Consider the following 25,388-nt stretch of genomic DNA (forward strand, 5'->3'; position numbering starts at 1 on the left):
ACTTCAAGATATATGCGTGAGAGAAAAGATTGAAATAACCATCAGATGATACTGACAAATTGATGAAAATTTTTTTACAGTTATCAAAAAACAAACATTAAATTTAATCGTTTAAGATTATAGTTTAAGAATTTTTGAAAAAAGGTGTCAATTTTAAAAAATGACTACAATAAAGAGTATGATCGGTTGTAAAAGGAGTTCTTTCGCAAAATCCACACACACAAAGGTGTTTTGATAGTCGCTGTTGGTCGATTTTGATGAATGCTATTTGACGTCGACTGTTTATCAATTGCATCAAAGTTTGTGATCAAGGTCATCGAAAGCACAAGGAGACAAAGATGTTGATTGTCACGCAGATGTTGGGAATCGTGCCAAATGGGTTTCACGTCGCATGATGACACCGCTCTCAGGATGATGTTAGAAGGTTGGGATCGAACCTGGGAAGACTCTGCGAATCTTGTATTGAACACAGCAACATTATCTTCCATTTTTCGATTCCTGAAGCTAAATTAAATTGTCTATTTATATTTTTGAGCGATATTTTCACTTCTTTAATTTCTGAAATTCTTCTTAAAAATGTTAGAGATCTAATCAAAGTACTACAAAGAGTAATATTAAAAAAGCTCTTGACGAAAGTCTACCATCTTAGAGCATATCGCTTCAGGTCGTTACTGGCTTTAGGCGTCTTTGAAAGAAAATGAACCATCTGAACAAAACAAAACGGAACTGCAGCGCTGTTTTTATAATCTCTTCAATTTCGTTGTTTCTTCAACACGCTTTTACTAGAAGTCATTATCTTCAAAGTTTTTTTTTGAAGTCTGTCTATGTAAAGAAGTTTTATCATCAACAGAACGAAACAAGGAAAAATATAGCATGCAAATGCTTTCAAAAGACAATCAATAAAAACTGAATATTAAAAAAGAATTCCGCGAAAAAAACTTGAGACTCTATTGTCAAGGTCATGAAGTTGATTCACCCTAACACTGATTCAAATTTGTTAGCTCCATGCATGACATCTGCCAGTCTTTTTGCAGTTTATCGAAACGTCCTGAACGCATCAAAATTGAAGCCATGGAGGCGGTATGACTTCTTTCTTGACAGAAATATGGCTCTTCAATTGCATACCAGATACTGAAATCTCAAAAGTGTCTAATGTTAATATAGTTGCTCATTCTGATTGTGGTAAATGGTATATTGGAGGTGTTCTTATTGCTTGATTGCAAGCTTTAAAAGCACAGCTAATTGATCTATTATTTCCTAAGTATATTTTTTTGTTTGCTTGTGGACTCTTTTCACAAGCTGGATTTCTTTCTCATATTGATATTAGTTTCTTAATAGATTGCATCAAAGACTAGCTCACAAAAATTTTCTTCTCCGTCAGTAATTCTTCGACATCGGAAGTTTACAGTATTTATGTCATTGGAGGATATCATATTTTTTGCGTCAATTGAGTGCTCCATACTTCGAGTAACTCTAAGAAAAATATTTTTCTCAATATGATTGAGGATTTGAATCTGAATTAATTTGTTGACAAGCCAGCCCACAAAAAGCGAAACGTTTTGGATTTTGTATTGTGAATCAGTTACCCCGAGTTGCTGGTTCCCATCTGTTTTCAGATCATTTCACCATCTTTTGGTCACTGCAATTGTATTAATATTGAAGTCTTCCTCCAGTTTATTCCCAGGATAACGACCCCCCTTTTTCAATGTGTCATTTTTGAATAGCTGCTTTTTAAATTTTTTTGATGATAGTTCAGATGCTAGCAATAGCCTGCAATTTTTGGAACCATTTTTTGAGCAATCATGTTTGAGGTCTAAAAAAACTTTGAGGTTTAAATAAACAAAAAAAATTTTGTGGTCTGAAAGAGGTAATGCATCAATTTATTTCACTTCTGATAATATGCATCTCTTTTATCTTAAAAACACAAATAGTCATAAATTTTCCACAAAAGGAGTTTAATATATTCAATGGGCAATGAGAGCTTAAAAAATATCTATTTGAGTCGATAGATTTCAAAAAGCAAAATTTTTGCAACTCCTTAGACCTCTCATTTTCATTGCATTGCTTTAATACTCTCACGTACATTGGTTTTCAATTTTTTTTTTACCAGCAGTGATATTTTCGGGCAGCAATAAGCTTTTTCTTACTCTGAGACTTAAAATGCATTCATCCTTTAGAGTGCATGAGTTTATTAATGAATGACATTGAAACCTTAGTAATGCGTTGTGATGGCCGCAGCTCAATGGGTGCGGATAATATCAAATTGTTTGTTTTTTTTTGTCCATTTGCTGGCATTCTGTCACCTGTGGTTCGTGATTTTTTTTCTGGATTACCAAAAATGAAATTTGGCCCTCTGTATGAAAACTGTCTCTGTTATGCTACTGATAAATTAACTAGACTAATTATATTGCTCTCAAGATCAAAATTTGAGTTCCATATCATTTTTCGTTGATATCAAACAAAATTTTGTCAGTGTACCCATTCATCTGTTGCTTGACGAACTTAGAAGTTTTGTTTTCTGTCCAGGTTTTCTCAAACTTGATTACCCTGCAGACTGTTTGCAGTGTTTAGACTTTAAGCAAATTTGTTCGTCCTATTCAGAGTTGTCATCTGTTGTGCCCAAGGGAAGTGTCCTCGGGGCATTGTTTTTCGTACGTTTTTTAAATAGTGTTGCCAGTTGTGAGTAGTTATGGCGCTTACTTTTTGACACGCCGTCGACCTGAATTTTTTTCTTTTAAATTTGAGAGGTCTCAGTTTCTAAATCTTACTGGGAATGATCTTCTAAATGTTGATATCATTGAAGACTTAGATTTGAATCTGTGTCAAAACATGTGAAAATGCAGAGTCACATTGGCATGAAACCACCTAAATACAAACGTTGATTTATCATTTTAAGGCAAGTTTTTCTTTAAAACCTCCGTGAAGAGAAAATTGTCTCCGTACTAAAAGCTATATTTGTCTGTTCACCTCTATAGTTCATCTCTTTGACCACAGTCCATTTCAAATTTGCTAAAGTTAGACGTATTTTGCAGAATTCTAACGTATACAATCAGAAAATATTTTTAACCTCAAAACAAACTCCTCATGATAATCGTTTGTGAAAAGTGAAATATTGCCTTTTTCAAAATCGACAATGTTTTCAAAAATTTATATAAGCTGGGAGAATAAAAAAAGATTTTTAAAAATAAAAATGAAAAAAAAAATAAAAGCTTGCAATGTCGATGGAGGTCTGAGACAAAATCAAGTATGCACAGACAGAAGATGAACGCACGGGGTGCGTTGTTCATTCAAAATCACATAGCTTGGAAAGATCGAAATACCCACGAAAGTCTGGTAGACATACAAAAATCAGAACTTTAACGCAAAACAGTCTGAAAATGAACGCACAGACGTCCAACAAAATGTATGCAGATACCATTGCTTTTCGTAAGTATTTTAAATAGTGTTGCCAGTTGTGAGTTGTTATGGCTCTTACTTTTTGATACGCCGTCGAACTGAATTTTTTTTCTTTTAAATTTGACAGGTCTCAGTTTCTAAATCTTAATTGGAACGATCTTCTTCATGTTGTTTTTATTGAAGACTTAGGTTTCTTAGTGACAAACTATTTGAAAATGCAGAGTCACATTGACATGAAACTCCCTAAATGCAAACGTTGATTTAACATTTTAAAGCAAAATTTTCCTTTACAACCTCCGTGAAGAGAAAATTGCCTCCATACTAAAGTCTCTATTTGTCTGTTCACCTCTATGGTTCATCTCTTTGACCACAGTCCATTTCAAGTTTGCTAAAATTAGACGTCTTTCAATGGGTAATTTCGAAAAGAGAGTAAATTCCAGTTCTCCTAAGCACTCTTTGCATTCGGGCAATTAGATTGAACGTAGTGAATCAGATATGTAATTTCTCTTGAAAATAGTTAACAAGTGTGCCGAAGTTGAGCGTGACATCGAAGAAAATCCTGCGTAGTAACATCAGGTTGTCATCTCTGATAACCCATAAATTTTACTCAGAGAACAACTTTATCATAGCCCTTAGATACACAAATGAATTCATTAAAATGAATGAAGTCAAGTTCGATATGCCGCTGGACATATCTTCACAAGTCCTTAATCAAAAACTCCTCAATCAAAAAATTTTAATATTGATGTCTTTTAAATATTTCGTTATATGTTTTTCCAGTATTTTTGTTCTTAATTTGTTGATACCTGTATTAAATTATTTCTCTCATTTTTTTGAAATTGAGTCTCTGAGTACTACTACCACTTCTACTACTACTAGCCGATTTGTTTTCAGACAGCCAATGGAATTGCCGTCAGTCGTCCAATGACATGGGTACAGGCATTAACAATTAACATTGCAGTTTTTCCCCGTTGAACATAAAATGAAGAAAAAAGTAAGAAGGGTCACAAATGCAGCTTCAGTATACAAAGGACATTCACTTAACAAAGCTCTTTTGACCGGACCAGATCTACTATGCAGCCTTGTTGGACTTCTTCTGAGATTTCGGCAGTACAAGATTGCAGTAACCGGTGATATCGAAGCGATGTTCATGCAAGTTGCCATCAGAACAGAAGACCAAGACGCACTAAGATTTTTGTGGAACAAAGATGGAGAAAAAACAATTTTCAAGTACAAGAGACTAATATTTGGTGCAACTTGTTCCCCTTCATGTGCAATCTACATACTCCACAGATGTGCGGAAGACAACAAATTAAGTAATCCCGAAGCCTACTCAGCCATAAAAAACAATTTCTACATGGATGATTACCTTCAAAGTCTCAACACAACCGAAAACGCAGTAATCACAACAACAGAGGTAGAGGATACATTACACAAAGGTGGCTTTAAACTTACAAAGTTTTTTAGTAACGACCCAAACACAGTCATGAAAATAACTGGAGAAAATGCAGACACAGCGATAGAGCAACGCATTTTAGGACAAATGTGGAATACCAAGGAAGATATTTTCATCTTCAAAAGACCAGACTTAAAACTGGATGTCAAAAGCATGCAACAACGTCAATTGCTCTCCTTCGCCGCATCCTTGTTCGATCCCCTTGGAATCATCACGCCGTTTTCCATTAGAGTACGATGCATTCTTCAATCAATAGTGAAACAAGGTAACAACTGGAACAATCAGATTCCAAGAGAGTTCCAACACGACTTACAGCAATGGGTCGACGAATATGAGCAGATGCCAGAGATTTCTATTAGCAGATGTCTGATCCCCAACCCAAATGCTAAGCATGAACTTCACATATTTTGCGATGCATCAAGTTCAGCAATAGCAACGACAATATACATCAGGTCAACAAGCGCAGAAGAAATAACAACACAATATGTTGTTAGCAAAGCAAGAGTTGCCCCCATTAAAACAACAACCATCCCGAAGTTAGAACAAGAAGCAGCAGCTATGGGAGCAGAACTTGCTTCTTTTGTTCGAAGCGAAATGACAGCACATTTTGACAAAATTCAATTCTGGACTGACAGTATGGCCACATTAGGTTGGATTAAATCAACAAAACACCAAAAAGTTTTTGTAGCAAATAGAATTGCAAAAATTTTAGCAAACTCTAAGTCAGAACAATGGAATTTTGTACCCGGTAAATCAACCCTGCAGATCACGGAACAAGAGAACTTTCTTTAACAGACTTGAAAGAAAAATGGCTGTCAGCACCAAAATTTCTTCTAGAAAATCCCGTTCCAAATTTCCAAAGAGACCAGCAATTTACAGCGACAAACGTTTTAGGTACAGAAACTTCAAGCACAGTTATTGACACTGATGATTTCTCTAGTTGGAAAAAACTTATGCGACGAACCGAAACAGTAATGAAAGCAGTCAATATCTTCCGAAAACGACCAGTCACCAACAGTTATGAAGACGCACGACACCATCTATTGAGACAATCACAGCATAAAACTTTTTCTGAAAGCATAAGAAACCTTGAACGGGAAAATGAACTAGACAAAAAGGACAAGTTATTACAGTTCACTCCCTTCCTGGACGAAGATGGTTTAATACGAGCAAGAGGCAGACTAAAGCACGCTAAAAACCCTACAGCCAGAAACATCCAATTATTCTTGACAGTAAGAATAATATTACCAAATTAATAATTGAGCAAGCCCACAACGACTGTAGACATCTTGGAACAGAGTTTGTCCGAGCACACCTGCAACAAGATTTCATCATTATAAGTCTTAGACGATTTTTGAAACAACTAAATAAAACATGCTTCATTTGCCGACGATGGAGAGCACAAAAAATCACCCCCCTCATGGCCGACCTACTCAGTTTCCGATTCGCAGAAGCAGGAAAACAATATCCGTTTCTAAATGTTGGGTTAGATTTTTTCGCACCCTTTTTCATTGAGCACACAAATCGCAAATTGGAAAAACAATACGTATGTCTTTTCACCTGTCTTGTAACTAGAGCTGTGCATCTGGAGGTTTGTCAGACATTAGACACAGATAAATGTCTAATAGCCATTAGAAGGTTTGTTTCGCGACGAGGATATCCCGAGTTAATCATCTCTGACAATGGATCGAACTTCACATCAGCAAAAAAAATGTTGGATCTGAGCAAAATCAATGTGGACAACGACTACATCAGGTCCCAGTTACAGCAGCAAAATATTACATGGAAACTGAATCCACCTTTAGCCCCTCACTTCGGCGGGATATGGGAAAGGCTAATTCAGTCTGCTAAACGCACTTTGCTCATAATTTTAGGCAGCCAACAATTGAAAGCTGAAGTTTTTCAGACAATTGTAGCCGAGACTGAAGGAATTCTCAACTCCAGACCAATTACATATGTCTCCTCAGACACAAACGATGAAGAAGCACTAACCCCGAATCATTTCCTATTAAGACGCCCTTACAGCCCTTTAGCACCGTTGACATCAACCAGCCGAACATTTAGTAAAAAGGAGTTCATTTACACACAAGCATTACTGGATCATTTTTGGAAACGTTTGCAAAAAGAGTACACATCAGATCTTATCAGCCGACCAAAGTGGAGAACAGAATCAGAGCAATTGAAAGAAGGCGATTTAGTCTGGTTATTGCATGAGTTTACTCCGAGAGGTATTTGGCCAATGGGTCGAATTGCGAAATGCCACAATGGATCGGACGGACGAGCACGATCTTTCGATATCAAGACATCAACTGGAGTGCTCAACAGACCAGCAGTCAAATTAGCTAAAGTTTTACACAATACTTGAAACCATTAAATTTTAAATTTCAAACGACATATTGGTTTTAAATTTCCATAATCATCGTGTCCAAAGTCAGCGTATCAAATATTCAATTTACACAAGCTCAAACAATTGAGCTCAAACAATCATGAAGAAGTAACAACGCTGTGAAAATACAAAACGAAAAGAGAATTTTAACTTCCCCAAGTCCTTAACTTCCCTTAAACTACGCGAAATCCAGCTTAAAGTGTTTCTATGCCCTCACCGACAACAGTCATCATCAAATTTTCGTTATATTTTGCCCTTATTTGTCAGTTCGACAAAAGCTAACGTCTCCGGAATCCAACCCACATAATTTTGTCAACAGCCTTCAGATCGACGGAGTATACACCTTCACATCAACAGAGTTTACAGGATATACTGCCAACGATCTTCGATTAAACTTCAACTTTCACAGCCCCCATGAAGCCTAATAACTACTTTCACATATCCTTGTCATTCAACAACACAATTTTCCAACCACCCACCACACATCAAATTAAAACGTCGATGCAAACGTATGATCACCAATTTTCACCTACATATAGCCGGTGTATATGTGTCGCCCCGGAAGAGTGTACAACAAATTTACACATACACACACACAGAAAGCAAAAAATGCCCTCAATTATGACAACAGAGCATCTTAACAGCTTCGACATTACAAACTATGTTGAAATTACATATCAGCGAAAGAATCATGTAAACTTGATTGTCGAAATCTTAAGTTGTAAAATACAACAAGAGTATTTAGTTTTACCCTCATGCACGCGGCCCGGAGTGTTCAAGCACAAGCTTGATTTCCTTAATTTGTTTGATTGATTGATGACTTCTGATTTATTTTGATTTGTAAAATTTGCGGGTTTTATGTTTTACCCACGTGTGCAACCTAGCAATTCATTGTAATCTGGAAATCTCTTGTTAATAAGTAGTAAACACAGGGATTAACAATTAACATTGCAGTTTTTCCACACCTCAAATTTAAATTTAAACACAACGCTGACTCGTCGGACTTAAATTGTCTTCAAGAAAGGATTTATCCTCATTTTAGCTTAAGACAATGTAGCATTGTAGAATCAAAATTTTCGTCATTGTAGGAGTGTATAACATAGTGCTCGAAATATATTCACAGAGTAATGGAAATTGTATTCCTCGAGCGCAGAGAACATGTTCAAACACTTCATTATATCTCAAAATGTTTTGTCGAATTCTAAAGTAAACAATCAGAAAATGTTTTTAACCTCAAAACAAACTGCTCATGATAATCGTTTGTGAAAAGTGAAATATTGCCTTTTTCAAAATGGACAACGTTTTTAAAAATTTATTTAAGCTGGGAGAATAAAAAAAGATTTTTTAAAATAAAAATGAAAATAAAAATAAAAGCTTGCAATGTCGATGGAGGTCTGAGACAATATCAAGTATGCGCAGACGGAAGATGAACGCACGGGGAGCGTTGTTCATTCAAAATCACATAGCTTGGAATAATCGAAATACCCACGAAAGTCTGGTAGACATACAAAAATCTGAACTTTAACGCACAAAAGTCTGAAAATGAACGCACAGACGTCTATCAAAAACGTATACAGATACCTACCCAGGTTTAGGTGCGCGACCCTAGACTGCTCTGATCAGACCATTGGGTCTCACACTGGTGGCGCGGTGCGACCCAAAATACATGGTCCGGGAAACGCTTGAGTCGCACGATGGTTTGGACAATGGTCGCACTACGGTCTGATCACAGGGCGAAGTCTGAGAAATGGTTTGGACAATGGTCGCGCTACGGTCTGATCAGAGGGCAAAGTTGCACTATAGTCTGATCATAGGTCACACGAAAGTCTGGACAATGGTCGCACTTCAATATGATCAGAGACCACAGTCTGGACATAAGTTGCCCCAAAACCTAACCACAGAGCATTAACTGACCATATTTTTGACAGCAGTTTTTTATCACTGTTTTGATTACTCAAAAGAAAAGATGCACGCACTTCAAATTGACTTTCTGTTTATATTTTAATCAATTAGTTTTGTCCTAAACTTAGCAAGAAATACTAAATTATTCACTTTTAAAATGAGTAATATAAAGGTTTGAATCGAATAATTTATACAAATAACAACGGATTATAACATGTATTCAGGAATGGTCTGATCGGAGGGAGCGTTGGTCGCACTAAAGTCGCGCAAAATTTTGGTTTGCACCAGAGTCGCACGAATTATTGTGGTCTGATCAGATGTCTTTTGGGTTGAACGATGATCTGGTAAGAGGGCAAAGTCTGGGAAATGGTCGTCTGATCGGAGCGGTCTAGGGTCGCGCACCTAAACATTGGTTTTAAGACTTTAGATGTGTTGTCCAATATTACACAATCACTACACTGAAACTCGTGTGAAATCACGATTTTTCCTCAAGTGATGATTAATCACACAATTTTTGTTGTGAAAAAGCGTCTCATGGGATATTTCAAATGAGGAAATTTTTCTCGTGTGATGATTTGTTACCCATATTTCTTGTGCATGAGGGTATGATAAAAATTTTCCCCCTGCAAACTTTTTACAATTTGAAACATTTGAATTGTTGAGTTGGCACTGTATTTCAAAAGGTCTTAAGAGGTCCACACATATTCATTTTTGAAGTCAAAGTCAATTGAAGATTTTGGCCAAAGCAAGAGGTGATGCGAAAAAGCATGTAGTTGTTCGCCGTGAAATTTAATAAATCTAATTTTAAATCAAAATGAGAAAGACACTTGTACAAAATTGGTCTTCTCAGTAATGATTATTCGTTCACTGATTTAAATTCAATTGACTCAAGATTTAAATGTTTATTTAGTTATTGCTGTCGGCTTCTTTTGAATGGTTTTCTTAAACCAAGTTCAGCGTTTTTGACTTCTGCCTGTTGCTCTGCTTCTTTGAATCTGCCGTTTTGATTCTGAATTTTCACTCCGACTCTGCTTCCTCTGCCTCAGAGGATGTCAGTCGTTGCGAAAAAAACGAAATAACGGAAAATGTTTCTTCTATTTTTCATGAGGGACGGCTGAACGGTTTCTAATTCTTTTCTTCTTCTTAAGCTTACGCTTAAGTTCTGATTGCGACACCCACTAGTTTTTTTTATAGTTCTGTACATAGCTATATTCGTACCTTGCTCTGTGTGATACCTCTTGTTGTGGAGATATGTAATCGAGCCACGAATTCGCTGTAGATTATCTGAATTGGATTCGAGGCGCGAATCTAATGTATTACAAAATTGTTGGATTACCACTTTTAGTTTTACTCTGCACTAGTGCCACAAATGTAGTTCTAATGAGACGAAGAATTCCTTCTCGAATCCAAATAGGATTATTCTGACTGCAAAACTGAGAAGATTAAGAATAACTGAATTATGAGAAATAAGTTTAGCGAATGAGTATTAACAAAAGTGGGAAGTGTGAACAACTGAAAACTTGACTTATTAATCGGCGGTAAAATAAGCTTAAGTGAAATATAGTTAGAGATGATTTTTACTAAGGCAATGACAAATTAAAATAATTTAGTAAAAACCAACTGAGTATGGTACAACCGTACTACATATCCTCGTCTTCAACAAATTTTAGACTGCATAAGTGTAAAATTTATGATAGTAATAACATATGTACTTGTTATTATAAATAGTTAATAAGTTTGAACAAACAATCCAACAGATTAAATGCACGGGAGGTGAGGCGATTAAGCAAGAGAAAACTAAAATTAAAGTAAATCCATTGCGTTTACATTCAAGAGTACGTGAAACAAAAATTATTGGGCAATTGAGGTGCGAATCCAACTATTTTCATGAAATTAAATGCACTGTAATGAGTATCGAACTAAAAATTAACAAATGTAAACCAAACACGTTTACAAATAAATAAAGACAATGAACAGAAAAGATCGCACAATTGTAGCACAATTCCAGTATTAGATTAAATAAATGACAAGAGATGAACAACATAAACTAAAATAAATGATAGCAAGAAATTATTCAGTCTTAAATATCATAGTTTTTTGCAACATTTAAATGTGATTCTCGAAGTAAAAGACGCTCATGCTAATCTCACAATCACACTCCGGGGACCAAGTACCGATCGGTGGAGGTGCGGGAGGACTGACTAATGGCAGCTCAAAAGAAGTATCGGGTGCAAGTGGTTGAAGCGCCTCTTCTTGGATTACCGTCTCGATGACGGGATTGGTGGATTTGTGCCGCATTGGCACAGGAGCAGAGTCGTCGCGGAGAACTTCTAATCCAATCCTGTTTCCACCTCGCTCCCTGCTTCTCTTCCCAAAACAGGAGCGGCTGCTCCTGCAACCTCTGGAAGAACGTAACTTGCTGCATTCTTGAGGTCCGGGTTCAATCCCGTGCCGCGAATTGAGTGGGAATAGATCAGAGAAGAGAACGGGACGGGATGTTGTCCCGACATTTGGATCCGGAGTCCTGGCATCGGAAGTAGGTTTGAGGGTTGCAACCCTGTAGAACAAAAAACCATGCTTCAGTTGTTAAATTCAGAACCCCTCCCCCCTCCCCCGTCCTACCCGCCAAAACTGGTGCCATTTTTCACTTTAAATCTTTATATTGATAAAGGTTAACCTCTAATGTGATTTAATGAAGCCCATTAGTGAACTCTTTAGTCCCATCTTGGCTACCTTTCTCCCTCCCCCGACTGCTGCAATTTATTAGAGCTCCCACTAATCGTTCGAGAGCAATTCTTCCGATGTCTAGTCGGTTTTGTTTTATCTTCCTCTTCATATTACTTATGTATATATGCGGATTTTGTAATTTCTTTTTAAAAAAGAATAGCTCTTTTCAACCATAGTTTTCTCTAATCAGTGAAAACTAAACCCAATTAAACAACGTGATTGATCTCACCTAATTTTTCGGGGAACACCATGTATTTGAATATATTCATCTAAAAATTTAATTACATTAGGCGCATTAGCTTTATCAAAAACTTCTACTGTAGGGTATTTAGAAAAACGGCCAATACATGCGAGGAAATGTATATCTGGATCTTTTTCATTCGTAAAAGGACCGCAGATTTTGTAGATCTTTAGTAGGTTCTGAACAATCTAATAACGGTTTCCATTTCGACGCCGGAACGATGGGTTTTAGGTTCTTACCAATATCAGTACAAGGCTTAGACTGGGCAGCCTTATTAAGGATCTCGCGATGCATGTATGGCCAGAACGCATACTGCCCAAGTGTAATCATAACCCAGCTGCCAGGGTGGTTGAGGTGGAGACTTTATAGAACAGCGTCCTGAATTGAGTGTGGTATTGCCGCACGTTCGTCTACGTAGACGCAGTCTGACCTCACATGTAGGTCCCTCCAATAGGAGAAAAGATAAGTGTTCACCTCCTTGCATCGTTGGGGGTCGTTTTGAAGGATACAGTTTCGCACTTCTTTGAGCACTGCATCCTTGCTCACCACTAATAATATTGAAATTGCAATGTCTAGCCGTTTCCGGGTCTAAATTAGGTAGACTGTATGCGTACTTCAAATCCAGTGTTGAAAGGTGTGCTGTTTCATGTGACGCGTTTGTGTTTAGATTTTGTTGTATTGTGTCAATTAAGTTGTCTATATTAGGCATTTGATATTTATTTTTATGAATAGATTAATTCAAGATTTTTGAGTCTAGGGCTAGATTAACTGTTTTATCTCCTTTTACCGTGATAATTATAGGTATGATGAAATTTTTATTTGAAAAACTGTTTAGTTTTATAATAGGCTTTTCTGCAAGTAGTTTTTTAAGTTCGTCATTAACTAAAGGTTGTAGGTTAATTGGGACCCTACGGCTTTTTTGATGTGTAGGTGTAAAGTTTTTATGAAACAGATTTAACTGAGTGTTTTAATGATTTACCGATTCTTGAGATTAAACGTGGTAAATCAAAAGCTATCTGTTTCTTGATTAAACATTGATTTTGATCAACATTTGCAACCTGTTTTGTTTGAGTGAGCGAAAGACCAAGTTTTGGGAAGAGATCTCGTTCGATTATATGTCTATGGCCACCTTCAACTACTGTCACATTGACACCCTTAGCTATCCAATCATTACATTTGATTGAAGTCTTGATAACTCAAATACTTTTGTTTAGATCATTAGAATAAGTTTTGATTTCGTGCATCTCGGGTGATTGTACCCAAAAGCTATATTTACAATCCGACTCTACTGTTGTTGCGAGACTTTCATTAATTACAGTGCATACGCTTCCTGAATCCACTAAAGCTTTTGTACTGGTATTCCCGATGCAAATGGTTAAAATCACTGGCTCCACTTCTCTAGTGTTGTTATTGACGGAGATTGTAGCAACACAAATTTCATCATAATCGTCGTAACTTGAATCGTAATTTGAATCGTAAATACTATGTTTTTGGAGCAATCTATCGGTATGATTAACTTGCTCTCCAACCCTTGCTGAAGTACCCACCCTTTGCTGCCTCGGAAATGGAATCATCAACATTGTTTACTCTGGGTTTCTGCTTGAATGCATTTTTAGGTTTTCTGCACACTCTGGCAAAGTTATCGGCAATTCCGCGGTTTTTTGCAATTCTTCCCACGGGCAGGACAGTTTTGTCGATGAGCGGCTGATCACCCATAGCCACAGTTTGGACAAATTGTAGGTTTCACCAAATGACTCGTTGAAGGTCGCGATCTGTTCCAAGAACCTTGTATGTTGTTTACATAAGTGGTCGTGATTTCATTTGTAGTTTGATTAATGGCGGTTCCAGATATCTTCAACTGGTTCTGTATACCCATCTCATTATTCATGGCTATTTCTTATGCCTTTTTAGCCGTTCTCGTTTATTTTAGCAGTTGTCTCTGAATCTCACCGTCTTGCATATTCTCTATGAAAACATCCCAAATGATTCATTCTTCGTGACTTCCTAGATTGCAGTTCAAAGACAGTTCCCGGAGACAAGCATAGTGCTTTTCCACGGGTTCTCCTTTTAATTGTTTCCTGGTTAGGAAGGTATAACGATCAAAAGTTATATTTCGTTGCTTTGTAAATACCTGATCTAGACTCTCCGAAAGATCCTTTTTAGATAACCGATTAATCTGGATATTTGGTTCTTGGGAACCAAATATTCGACGTCCTTCCATCCCGAGACAAAGATAAGTCAGAGAAACAGCTTTGTTGTCGCAGAACTTCCAGGGCTTGTCGCCGCACAATATCCTTTCGAGTTCTATTTTCTGACATCTATTCAGCCATGCATTCTTGAGTTGCTCGTTCCTAGTTTTTCCATCTCTCTCACTCTGAGTCGTACTATTTTCTGCATTATCTTCTTAGATGGGTTTGGGAGGAAAAGTGACTTTGTCCGGAGGATCTTCGCAAAGAGTATCGATCGAAGTACCCTCTTTTGCCAGGATAGCCAGTTTCAACATTATCTGCCAATGAATCCATCTAAAGGGTGGTTCTAGAGTTTGTTTCTCCCAAAAAGGTTCGATTCCAAAGAAGGCACGTTCTTTGACTGCTGATTGTGCCATGTGATACCGACTCTGCTTTCAATCCGTCTCTGCTTTCTCTGCCTCAGAGGATGTCAGTCGTTGCAAAAAAATGAAATAACGGAAAATGTTCCTTCTATTTTTCATGAGGGACGGCTGAACGGTTTCTAATTCTTTTCTTCTTCTTAAGCTTACGCTTAAGTTCTGATTGCGACACCCATTAGTTTTTTTATAGTTCTGTACATAGCTATATTCGTACCTTGCTCTGTGTGATACCTCTTGTTGTGGAGGTATGTAATCGAGCCACGAATTCGCTGTAGCTTATCTGAATTGGATTCGAGGCGCGAATCTAATGTATTACAAAATTGTTGGATTACCACTTTTAGTTTTACTCTGCACTAGTGCCACAAATGTAGTTCTAATGAGACGAAGAATTCCTTCTCGAATCCAAATAGGATCATTCTGACTGCAAAACTGAGAAGATTAAGAATAACTGAATTATGAGAAATAAGTTTAGCGAATGAGTATTAACAAAAGTGGGAAGTGTGAACAACTGAAAACTTGACTTATTAATCGGCGGTAAAATAAGCTTAAGTGAAATATAGTTAGAGATGATTTTTACTAAGGCAATGACAAACTTAAAATAATTTAGTAAAAACCAACTGAGTATGGTACAATCGTACCACATATCCTCGTCTTCATCAAATTTTAGAATGCATAAGTGTAAAAAATATGATAGTTGTTCAGGCTTATTCAAAACGCTTAGAGTCAAGTCGTTAATTTATCTTTTTCACCGAGGGATTCGGTTGACGTTCAATATCATAGCATAACAATTCGGTTCAGTTCACCACACACCCCTGACGATAGAAATTTTAAGGAACTCAAAATTCGTCTTGGTTGTAGAAGTCACTTGGGTGAATGCTCGATATCGAGTTTTTAGCTGGGGACGTCGCCGGTGACTTGTGTTCTTCATCGTGTACTAGGGGCTCTTCTTGGGCTTCCTTGGGTGACTCGACCTTTGGTAGCTCGGCGTTAGGGGGTGGAGTGTCCTCAGACAGTTTCACCATAGGTACATCCGGATGGTCAGCAGGGGTATCCTCGATTAGTTCCACGATTGGGGCATCCGCATTTGTGTTGTTTTCGGAAGTAGTTGTGTCGAGATAAACTACTTCTATCTGCCTTATTGGTGGTTGTATCGGAAAATCATCCGCGGAGCTATTGTCGAGGGCCGTACTTTCATGATTTGGTTGGTTCCAAATTTTGTCGACAATTCTGTCTAGTCGCGGCGTTGATTTCATGATTACCTGGGGACGTTTTTGTAGTGGAGGGGAATATGAGCATGATGGCTGATTTTCTTGTGTTGCTTCGATGTTGTCGGTCATAAAATCGTTTGGATCGGATGAGGTTACAATCTCGAATGGTGGGATCCCCGGGGAATCAGGTTCGATACTCTGGACTGTAACGGTTGGTGAAAATTTCAGTTTTTCTTTTTTGATCGATGTAAAGCTCTTATTGTCAGAAGAGGTGGAGTATCGTAGTTTACGATCCGCTTGTATTTTTGACTCCCTGGATTGCTGCAGTGCAGCAGCTTTTGACTTTCGGTCGAATATGGCAGAGCTTGATGGTTTTGTGAGACGTGCGTTGGCGTTCTTCAGCCATTGAGGTCTCTTGTTACTCCCTGGGGACTTGTGCTTTGATTCTTGTGGGAGTATTTGTTTGTGGGTTTGCTTGGTAAGCGTTTTCTTTGTAGTGCGCTGTCTTTTCTGTGCCTCTTGATTTCTCTTAGCCATTGCCACTAGTTCGGCATGTCCCAGGGGTTGTGTGTTGATGACGTTCTGGCGGGGTCTTGGTTCATTTTGCGGCGTTGGGGCTGGTTGAAGTGGGGTTGTTCGTGTTTGTTTGGCTTTCGCTATTTGTTGTTTGGCTAGCGCTGCTTTTTCTTCAGGAACGCGCTTGAGGCTAAGCAGCGGCGCGTTCTCTGAATCATCTGAATCACTTGTGGTGGGGTTTGGTTGGTATTGGGCTTTGTACTGGATGTCGAGCTCTGGTTCGCTGTCGTGGTTCCAGTCCCACATAATATCCCTGGGGAGCGCTGGGTGTCGTAGCGTCGCCTGATCTGGGGATTTGTTGGGTTTCTGATGTAGTGAGATTCCAAGCTTCTGCAGTACGTCCCTGCCCATCAGATTGTTAGTTTTGTGTCCTACCACGCGAATTTTACAATTTTGCGCTGTCCCAGATTTCGAGTGGAGTGTGATGTCAATTTCTCCTTCGATTTTAATGTTGTTGTTGTTGAAACATTTGTATTTTGTTTGACTGGTGTATTGTTGAAGTTTGACCTCGGGATTGCATTTCATAATTTTGTTCGCTTGTTCCTTGGTAATAAAACTCCTTGGAGATCCTGTGTCCGCTAACCATTGTGTTTTCAGTTTGTTTGTAGTGGTTTCCAACCAAATTTCTTTTGGCAAAGCTGTGTTTAGTTGTACATTCTGTACTTCTGTGATTGACTCGGGTGCTACATGATTGATATCGGCCCAGTCCTCTGATAATTCTATTATATATAGTGCGGACTCTGGGTCGACTGATTCGATTTCTTCTTCTTCTTCTTCTTCCTCTTGCTCTATCAGTTGTTCTTGTACTTGCCGTACTTTTAATTGGTTACTCTGTCCCTGGGGACGTTGGAGTGGTCCTCTTTGATTTGGTATCTTTGCTGGCAACGGTGGAATTTTGGATCTGCACATTTGAGCGAAGTGTCCAGTTTTCTTACAAGTATCGCATACGGCTTGTTTCACCGTGCATTGGTTCATATGACCTGCAGTGAAATTGCCTCCACATCTCCAGCATTGTTCGTTTGATTTGTTTGTTTGTTGGATGTTTTGTTGAGGTCGTGGTGCGGGACATGCATTCTTGTTTGTTATAGCGTTTACCTGACTATTCCAATTCGGTGCTGATATTCGGAGTATTTCTTTCTGGTTCTACTGTCCTCTTTCCTTAGACAATGCGAAGTTTAAGACTTGTGCTGCGATGCGCACCTCCGACAGTAGTTCCATCTGGATAGCAGTGTTATTCACTTAGTGATGAAGAAGTCTTTGATGAGGTCTTCTTCCACGTTCCCCAGGGCTGCTTTTGAGGCTAGCTCTCGTAATCTACTGAAGAATGTCTCCAGACTTTTGTTTGGGTTTGCTGTACAGTTATCAATTGAAATCTATCGGAGTTTAGATTTCGTGGGCGAGTGAAGGTCATTCCTAGATCGTATACGAGTTCGTTTGTGGAACAGCGGTCAATCTTGGTATGGGGATTTCTCTGGTGGAATATGCGAGTGGCCTCCGTCCCTAGTGACAGGTACGTCAACCTTTTCACCTTCAAGTCGGCTTCATCCCATCTATACCTATCGATCATCGGTCCCCTGCTCATGATTTGTTTATACTCATTCTCCCAGTCAACTTTGCGTCGCTCGTTTTGTATCTCTCGTTTTCTATTCTCTTCTTCGCTTGTGTTTTCAATCCTTTCTTCGAGTGTTGTCATTATAGGGTTAAAGGGATCGTTTGCTGTTGGCTTTAGCCTGAGGAGTAGGTCCACATGCATATTTTCTTTGGCCATCACTGCCATTTTTAACGTGGAATACCACGTTTTCCATTCGTTTGTTGGATTGGCCCTGTTTTCCCAGAATAGGAGTACACCAATTGGTGATTTCATTGTTGACTGCGCCATGTTAAGGCTTATTCAAAACGCTTAGAGTCAAGTCGTTAATTTATCTCTTTCACCGAGGGATTCGGTTGACGTTCAATATCATAGCATACAATTCAGTTCAGTTTCACAACGGAGTAATGTTTTTACAGAAATAAGTTAGTCAGACAGTACCTGCAAGTGCCTGCTAAATTAGTTCACAAATGGTTCCCTATAAAGTTTCAAGTAATAACGTTAGCAATGGTATAACAGAATGACGAGAGTTTACATAAGTTCATGGAGAGTTTATGATGAGGTCAATCTATAGTCAGTCCCTAGGGAACGGTGCTTCCCGCACCACAATATTAATAACATATATAGTGGTTATTATAATAGTAAATAAATTTGAACAAAAACTAACCAACAGATTAAATGCACGGACGGTGAGGCGATTATGCAAGAGAAAAAAAATTAATGTAAATCCGTTGCGTTTACATTGAACAGTACGTGAAAAATAAATTTTTGCGCAATTGAGGTGCAAATCTATTTATTTTCATGAAATTAAATGCACTGTAATGAGTCTCCAACTATTATTTAACAACTGTAAACCAAACACGCTTACAAAAAAATAATGACAATGAGCAGAAAATATTGCAAAATTGGGGCACAATTCCAGTATTAGATTAAATAAATGACAAAAGATGAACAATATAAACTAAAATTAAATGATTGCAAGAAATTATTCAGTCTTAAATATGTTTAAACGTGATTCTCGAAGTCAAAGAGGCTAATGCTAATCTCATAATCATACTCCGGAGACCAAGTACCGATCGGTGGAGGTGCGGGAGGACTGACTATTGGCAGCTCAAAAGACGTATCGGGTGCAGGTGGTTGAAGAGCTTCTTCTTGGATTACCGTCTCGATGACGGGATTGGTCGATCTGTGCCGCTTTGGCACAGGAGAAGAGTCGTCGCTAAGGGAACATACCGAACTTTCGAAGCCGAAATAATCTGGGTTCCTTTCGGGTTCCTTTCGATTTAGACGTGGAAGGCGAGGCGGATGACGGGGTGACTGATGACGCAGCAACTGATGAGGCATTAGAGATGTTCAATGTAGTCGAAGACTGACGTGATCGATTTCTCCCCGCTTGAGTCTTTTTAGGCTTGAGTGAAGACATTGCTATTGAGATGTTGCTGTTTGCGGACGAGACTCCAGAAGCAGCATCAGACAGAGTAGATCGGTGTCTGATCTTGATTTCCACCCAATATTTCTTCTTCAGATCTTTTGTGTGCTGAGCGATCTTTTCCTCAGTTGTCTTATTGTAGGGGAGAGGACGTTGCTGTGCATACTGTCAAAGGTCTGTGTTGCGCTCGGCACGAGTCCCGAGCTTGGCAATGTCATTGTTTCTAACTCTAACTTCAGGGACTCCGGGTTCCTTGATTACAGTTGCTGTGGGCAAAGTTCTCGCAACAGTGCTACCGGAGGCCAACGTCTCCCAGAGTCCTCGGAGGTCCCTCTTTGATCGTTTTGAAACTTTTCGGGCTAATTTGACTTCTAAAGATCGCTCTGACCGCGGTATTGGGTTATTCAATTTGGGGTGCATAATGAACCGTGATATAGATTTATTTTTGTCCCCATTACACCCTCGTTCGGCGTCCACTTGAGCTTTTTGCATCGCCTCCTCCATAAAAATGTCGCTGTGATCACCAGTCACCCAGCCGTTGTCATCGAGATAGTCCTCCACGGGAACTGTGTCTGCGTCTAAATAGTGGTGAAGGATGTTTTCATATGATAATTTTGACGACTTTGGTATTGTACTAATATTACTTAGTGGTGTGTTTGGCTTTCTTCCAAAATGTGCTTGGAAAGGTGTTACGTTTGTTGTCTTTTGTCTACATATACGTTATTGATATACTATTAACTTTATTGCAAGTTGACTTGCAGTTTGACGTGCCCAATACTGATCTTGACTTGCAGTTCAGTCCGGGGCTGTATAATAAGCTGTTGCATTAATAATTATTTCAATTATACCAATACTAGGACTGGAAAGAGGAAACACTTCCAAGCAAACAGGTCTATAAAAAAATACTTTGGCGAACTTGTAATCCAATCCTGTTTCCACCTCGCTCCCTGCTTCCGCCTTCCAAAACGGGAGCGGCTGTTCCTGCAACCTCTGGAAGAACGTCACCTGATGCATCTTTGAGTTCCGGGTTCAATCCCGGGCCGCGAATTGAGTGGGAATAGGTCAGAGAAGGGAACGGAACGCGATGTCTTCCCGACATTTGGATCTGGAGTCCTGGCATGGGAAGTGGGTCTGAGGGTTGCAACACTGTAGAACAAAAAAACCGTGCTTCAGTAGTTAAATTCAGAGCCCCTCCCCCTCCCCCATCCCCCCGCCAAAACTGGTGCCATTTTTCACTTTAAATCTTTATATTGATATAGGTTAACCTCTAATGTGATTTAATGAAGCCCACTAGTGAATTTTTTAGTCCCATCTTGGCTACCCTTCTCCCTCCCCCGACTGCTGCATTTTATTAGAGCTCCCACTAATCGTTCGAGAGCAAGTCTTCCGACGTCTAGTCGGTTTTGTTTTATCTTTCTCTTCATAATACTTATGTATATATGCGGATGTTGTAACTTCCTTTTAAAAAAGAATAGCTCTTTTCAACCATAGTTTTCTCTATTTAGTGAAAATTTCGTGAATTGTAAGACAGCAAGTGTCGTGTTAAAGTTGTTCTCACGAAACAAAAAACGTTAAAAATAAGCTTTTGGTTTAGCTGAAGTGTCGAACTTCAGGTTAAGGCACCACTTTTTTAGATTTGACCTATGTTCTGTCCTCAATCCATAGTGTATCAACTGCTAAACTAAATGTAAGTAAACAAAAATGCTTTTTGAAACGCTCACAAAACGTTCCCGGATTGATTGCGATTATTTTTCATGCACACACAGAAATTATACCTAAAATAATTGTGTTCAACCCGGGAAAATTTTGTGAGCCTTTCAAAAGGCTTTTTTGTTTTCATAAATTTAGTTTTGCAGCTGGAACACTATGAACTGAGGTCGGAAGATAGGTCAAAAGTAATTAGGGGGTGACTTAATTTGGATTTTGCGCTTTAGTTATACCAACGCACCAATAAATTTTGTTTTCCTTAGGAAAAAGGGTAAAATGTGCACAAATTGTTAATGTGAATCACACAAAAAATAATAAAAAGCCTCAGAAAAAAATGAAAAACTACACGATTTGTCCTCTAATTGGGTATATCTCTTGTTACTCTTTCCCGAAAAGTGGAATTTGTTATTGAATTCACACCAGAAAATGTTATTGTATAGATTGCGTAAACTTTTCACTGGAAGAATTCTCGTTGAAGGAGAAAAAGTTGTCCCGCCAAAATGTTTTCAAGACAAATTTAACATAAATTGGAAATCGCTTAATGGAGGAGGTAAACTGAAACGTGGGAAAAAGGTTGGCAAAATTTATTTATCAATTTTTGAGAAAATTTATGAAAGAAAAAACTACAAAGTAGCATTAGTAGTGGTAGTATAGGACTTAATTGCTTCATGAGGCATTATACGTCAAAAGAAATCAAAGTAAACACCTAAAATGATTTTTATCCAAGTTTTCATTACTAAACGAGTAAAAGAATTTTATTTTACTTTTAGGAAGACAGGAGTCCATGAAAATTTTAACATCGTACCAGCTTGAACTAAATTTCCCAGTCTGGCAGCCCTAAACAAAGTTCTTTTTATATAAGGATTTCTTTGTTCTATTGAAATACAAAATTGGTTGCGACGAGCTTTGCAAACAATTATTGGATTGAAGAATTTGGATGAATTGCTTAACACATACATCATATTTGCACATTCGGTTGCAAAATTCGGTTCCGCATTGTAAGATCTTTGAACTGCAGCATGCAGCAAGTTGCCAGTAAATTACACTTCAATAGTCTGTCTCAATACGAGCATGTTGATCAATTCCACTTCGTACTTTACATATAAAAACTCTCTTTCGTTAGTTCAGCACCGGAGGTAGATCAAATCTCAGATCCGTAAAAAAGAGCTTGCAAAGTTAATGATTTGAACATTGTTATTTCTGTTTGAAGAAGTGAATCAAGAAGTGGATTTCTTTTGAGTGAAGTCAGAAGAGAGAAACATAAGCCAAGTCTTCTCATTATATAGATGGTTTTTAGTAAGTCAAATACCCATATCTTTGACTGTATTCACGGGATGAACTTTTTTACCTACAGTATGTAAAGAGCCGTAGTCCTTGGTCTTTCCAACTGATCAAAATTTTGTTTGAAAACAATAAACAGAATTGAGTTTTGAAAGCATTAAAGATCATTAAAATCCTTGCAAACCAAATTAAATAGAAGTGCGCATCGGTTGTAAAGTCTCTAAATCATTAACCAATACTCTCCCATCGTCAGCAAAGAGGTGAACAATTGTCACACCTGCAGAAGGTACGTCATTAATGAATACCATAAGAAGCAATGGTCCAAATAAAACGAGACCTGTGGAAATCCGCCTGAAAATGCAGATCATGAAGAAAAAAATTTTTCAGCATTGATACACTTATATTAAAAATGAAGCTGGCAACCGTAATACATTTCTACCAATTTCAGAGCTTCTCAATTTGTTTTAAAGTATTGAGTGCTGAACACAATAAAAAATTTGGCTAAAATCTACATATAGGCAAAACATACCTTAACCTTTGTCATGAGCTTTGTAAATTATATCACTACAATATCATTACATGATTATTTGAGTTATTGTTGACGGTTTTTTCATAGATCCGATTTGACGAGCAGAGGTTCTCTCTCTGACAAAGAGATGTAGAGCAGTAAAAGAAGTCTTTCGAACACCAGGGACAATTTAATTACATTACTAATTAGACGGTAGGACTGAACACAGAATTTGGAGCGCGTTTTAAACGTTAGTATAACCATTGCTTTGTTCCACAATTTTGGATTATTTGAAATTTCAACAATTCTCTGAAACAGTTTCATGAGATGATAAGTTAAACTATCTGTTTTCATCCGAAGAAAGTCACATCGTATTTTGTTCAAAACCTTTTATATGGAAAGCTTGACATAAGAGGACTCGATCAACGCCGTCCGTCCTGACGCACTGCTTGTTAAATGTCCGTTGTGCAAAGTTGTTGAAAAAAACAACGGCAGGTTGATGGACTGTCATAAAATAAGCATCAGAAGCATTCGCAGGGCAAGGATACTCATTATGCATTGTGATTTCTGATCTCATTTATGTAGGTGAGAGCTCACTCTTGAGTCTTCTAATCAGACGAAAAATATTGATGTGCCAGTAAAAAATGAGGTAAGCTGATCAAGATAAACTGCAGTGTCAAGTTCTATTGACAGGTGTACATCGCCGCTAAGTTCTTGCACCAACCCCGATGGAACTTTCTCTTGACTTTAAACAATTCTGTTGCGTTCACTCTAATCGTGAATAGTGTGGGACCAATAGAACCATGGTTAGTCATTCCTTATTGTTCGTTGAAAATTTCGTTTAATTGCTGAGAAGATCATCCAGATTTTTCAACTGACTGGTGGTGGAATAGCAGTCGGGTGGAGAATTGAGACCTGGCAGGTCAATGCAAGTTTAAACGTCAAAATGGTCACTACAATCTGTTTTTATAGTGTAGTTTATTGGTGGATAAAGATCGTCAAAATTATTGAAAATTAAGTCCAGCATATGACCACTCTCTGGTGTTCATCGTGAACTAATGGCAAAACTTTATATTGTATTAAAAATTTGAGGAAGCTTTTCATCCTATTATGAGATGTTGATGTGAAAGAGCCTCAGTCAATTGTCGGCTGATTGAAATCAACAAAAATTATTGTTCGATCTTTGATTTGTTGCAACAACCCTCCAAGTTATTCAGACATTTGTTTCTATTGTGGACAATAATTGTTTGTTTTAGATAGTATTTGTCAAGCAGTTTTTGACATTGCTAATTAGATGGTTGCTGTGAAGGATGGTAACACCACCATGGCGCCCCTTTCTTGCTTTTGGCCCCGGTTGAGACAGTGTAGTTAGTATTAAAGGTCAATTTCGAGACAAAAGCAGAATCAAGCCAAGTTTCTGTGAGGCAAACAATCTGCGGACAGTGTTCAGATTTAGTCAACAGCGTTCGTTTATCAGCAGCAGCAATGTGGGTTGTATTGAACGTTGACCATAATGAATTGGAATCCTAGTCAATCAGGAGCTAACTCTTGATTGTCGAAAAATATCGTTAAATTATGTATGTTGAGTTTAGTTTTGATGCAACCACTTTGCATCATTCAAGCCTTTTTTCAACAGTTTTCTATTTTTTTACCCTCCGCAGTTAACTCCAGTAGGACTAAAATTTCCTGCGTCTATTCAACTGGCTTTCAATGATTTTATTTAAGCATAACTTGGCATCCCAAATAAACGGACACGTCATCAAAAATGGACGTTGCTTCGTAGAATCACTTTCCTGGACGTTACTTTCCTAACCAAAAGCAATCTTTAACAGTTGAACGCCCTTTCCATTTGGATTTTGTATTGTTTGTGTGTTCTTCAATAGATGTTATTTAGAAAGTTTTCCTTGTTTTCAGGCACACCAAAAACTTTGAGTTGTCGTAAAAACTTTTTATCATGTGTGGCTAGCTTAACAACTTTGCTCTCCTTTGTTTTGTAAATTTCCATTGGCTTGATGTTAGTTTCAGTTAACTCTTATTTTTTTCTTCGGTAACCATTTCTTGTTCAACAAGGTTTCCATGCAAAAAATTTATTCAACTATCACCAAGATTCAATGTTTTTGAATATTGCTTGGCTTCCTTTAAATGTAGTGGAGTGTTTTTCAGCAAGCAATGTAGCCAGTCTATAGTGAAATTCCAAGTGAGAGCCTCGTACTCAGTATCAATGTCCATTGCAACAAGCAGTTCTCCCACCAACCGATAGTGTCCAGAAAATGAGTTGACAATTGAGGCCACTCGGTTGCTCGCGTCATCAGTAGTCATCATTCAATATAGGACATTTTTTAAAGGTTTATCGCAACAATTAGGCTTAAAAACTA

At 38.1% G+C, this 25,388-nt stretch overlaps 2 protein-coding genes across 2 annotated transcripts in view; both read left to right on the forward strand.

Moving 5' to 3' along the window:
* LOC142354506 (chromobox protein homolog 3-like) overlaps nucleotides 1-25,388 on the forward strand; it is a 572,284-nt gene that overhangs the window by 149,968 nt on the left and 396,928 nt on the right. The window lies entirely within an intron of this gene.
* On the forward strand, nucleotides 4,379-7,217 carry LOC142354223 (uncharacterized). The gene is made up of 3 exons (XM_075406475.1): nucleotides 4,379-5,501; nucleotides 5,747-6,084; nucleotides 6,453-7,217. The coding sequence occupies exons 1-3, from the start codon at nucleotides 4,379-4,381 to the stop codon at nucleotides 7,215-7,217; spliced, it is 2,226 nt and encodes a 741-aa protein (XP_075262590.1).

This window comes from Convolutriloba macropyga, chromosome 15 (genome assembly GCF_964194025.1).
Source record: "Convolutriloba macropyga chromosome 15, txConMacr16.3, whole genome shotgun sequence".
NCBI classification, from domain to species: domain Eukaryota; kingdom Metazoa; phylum Xenacoelomorpha; order Acoela; family Convolutidae; genus Convolutriloba; species Convolutriloba macropyga.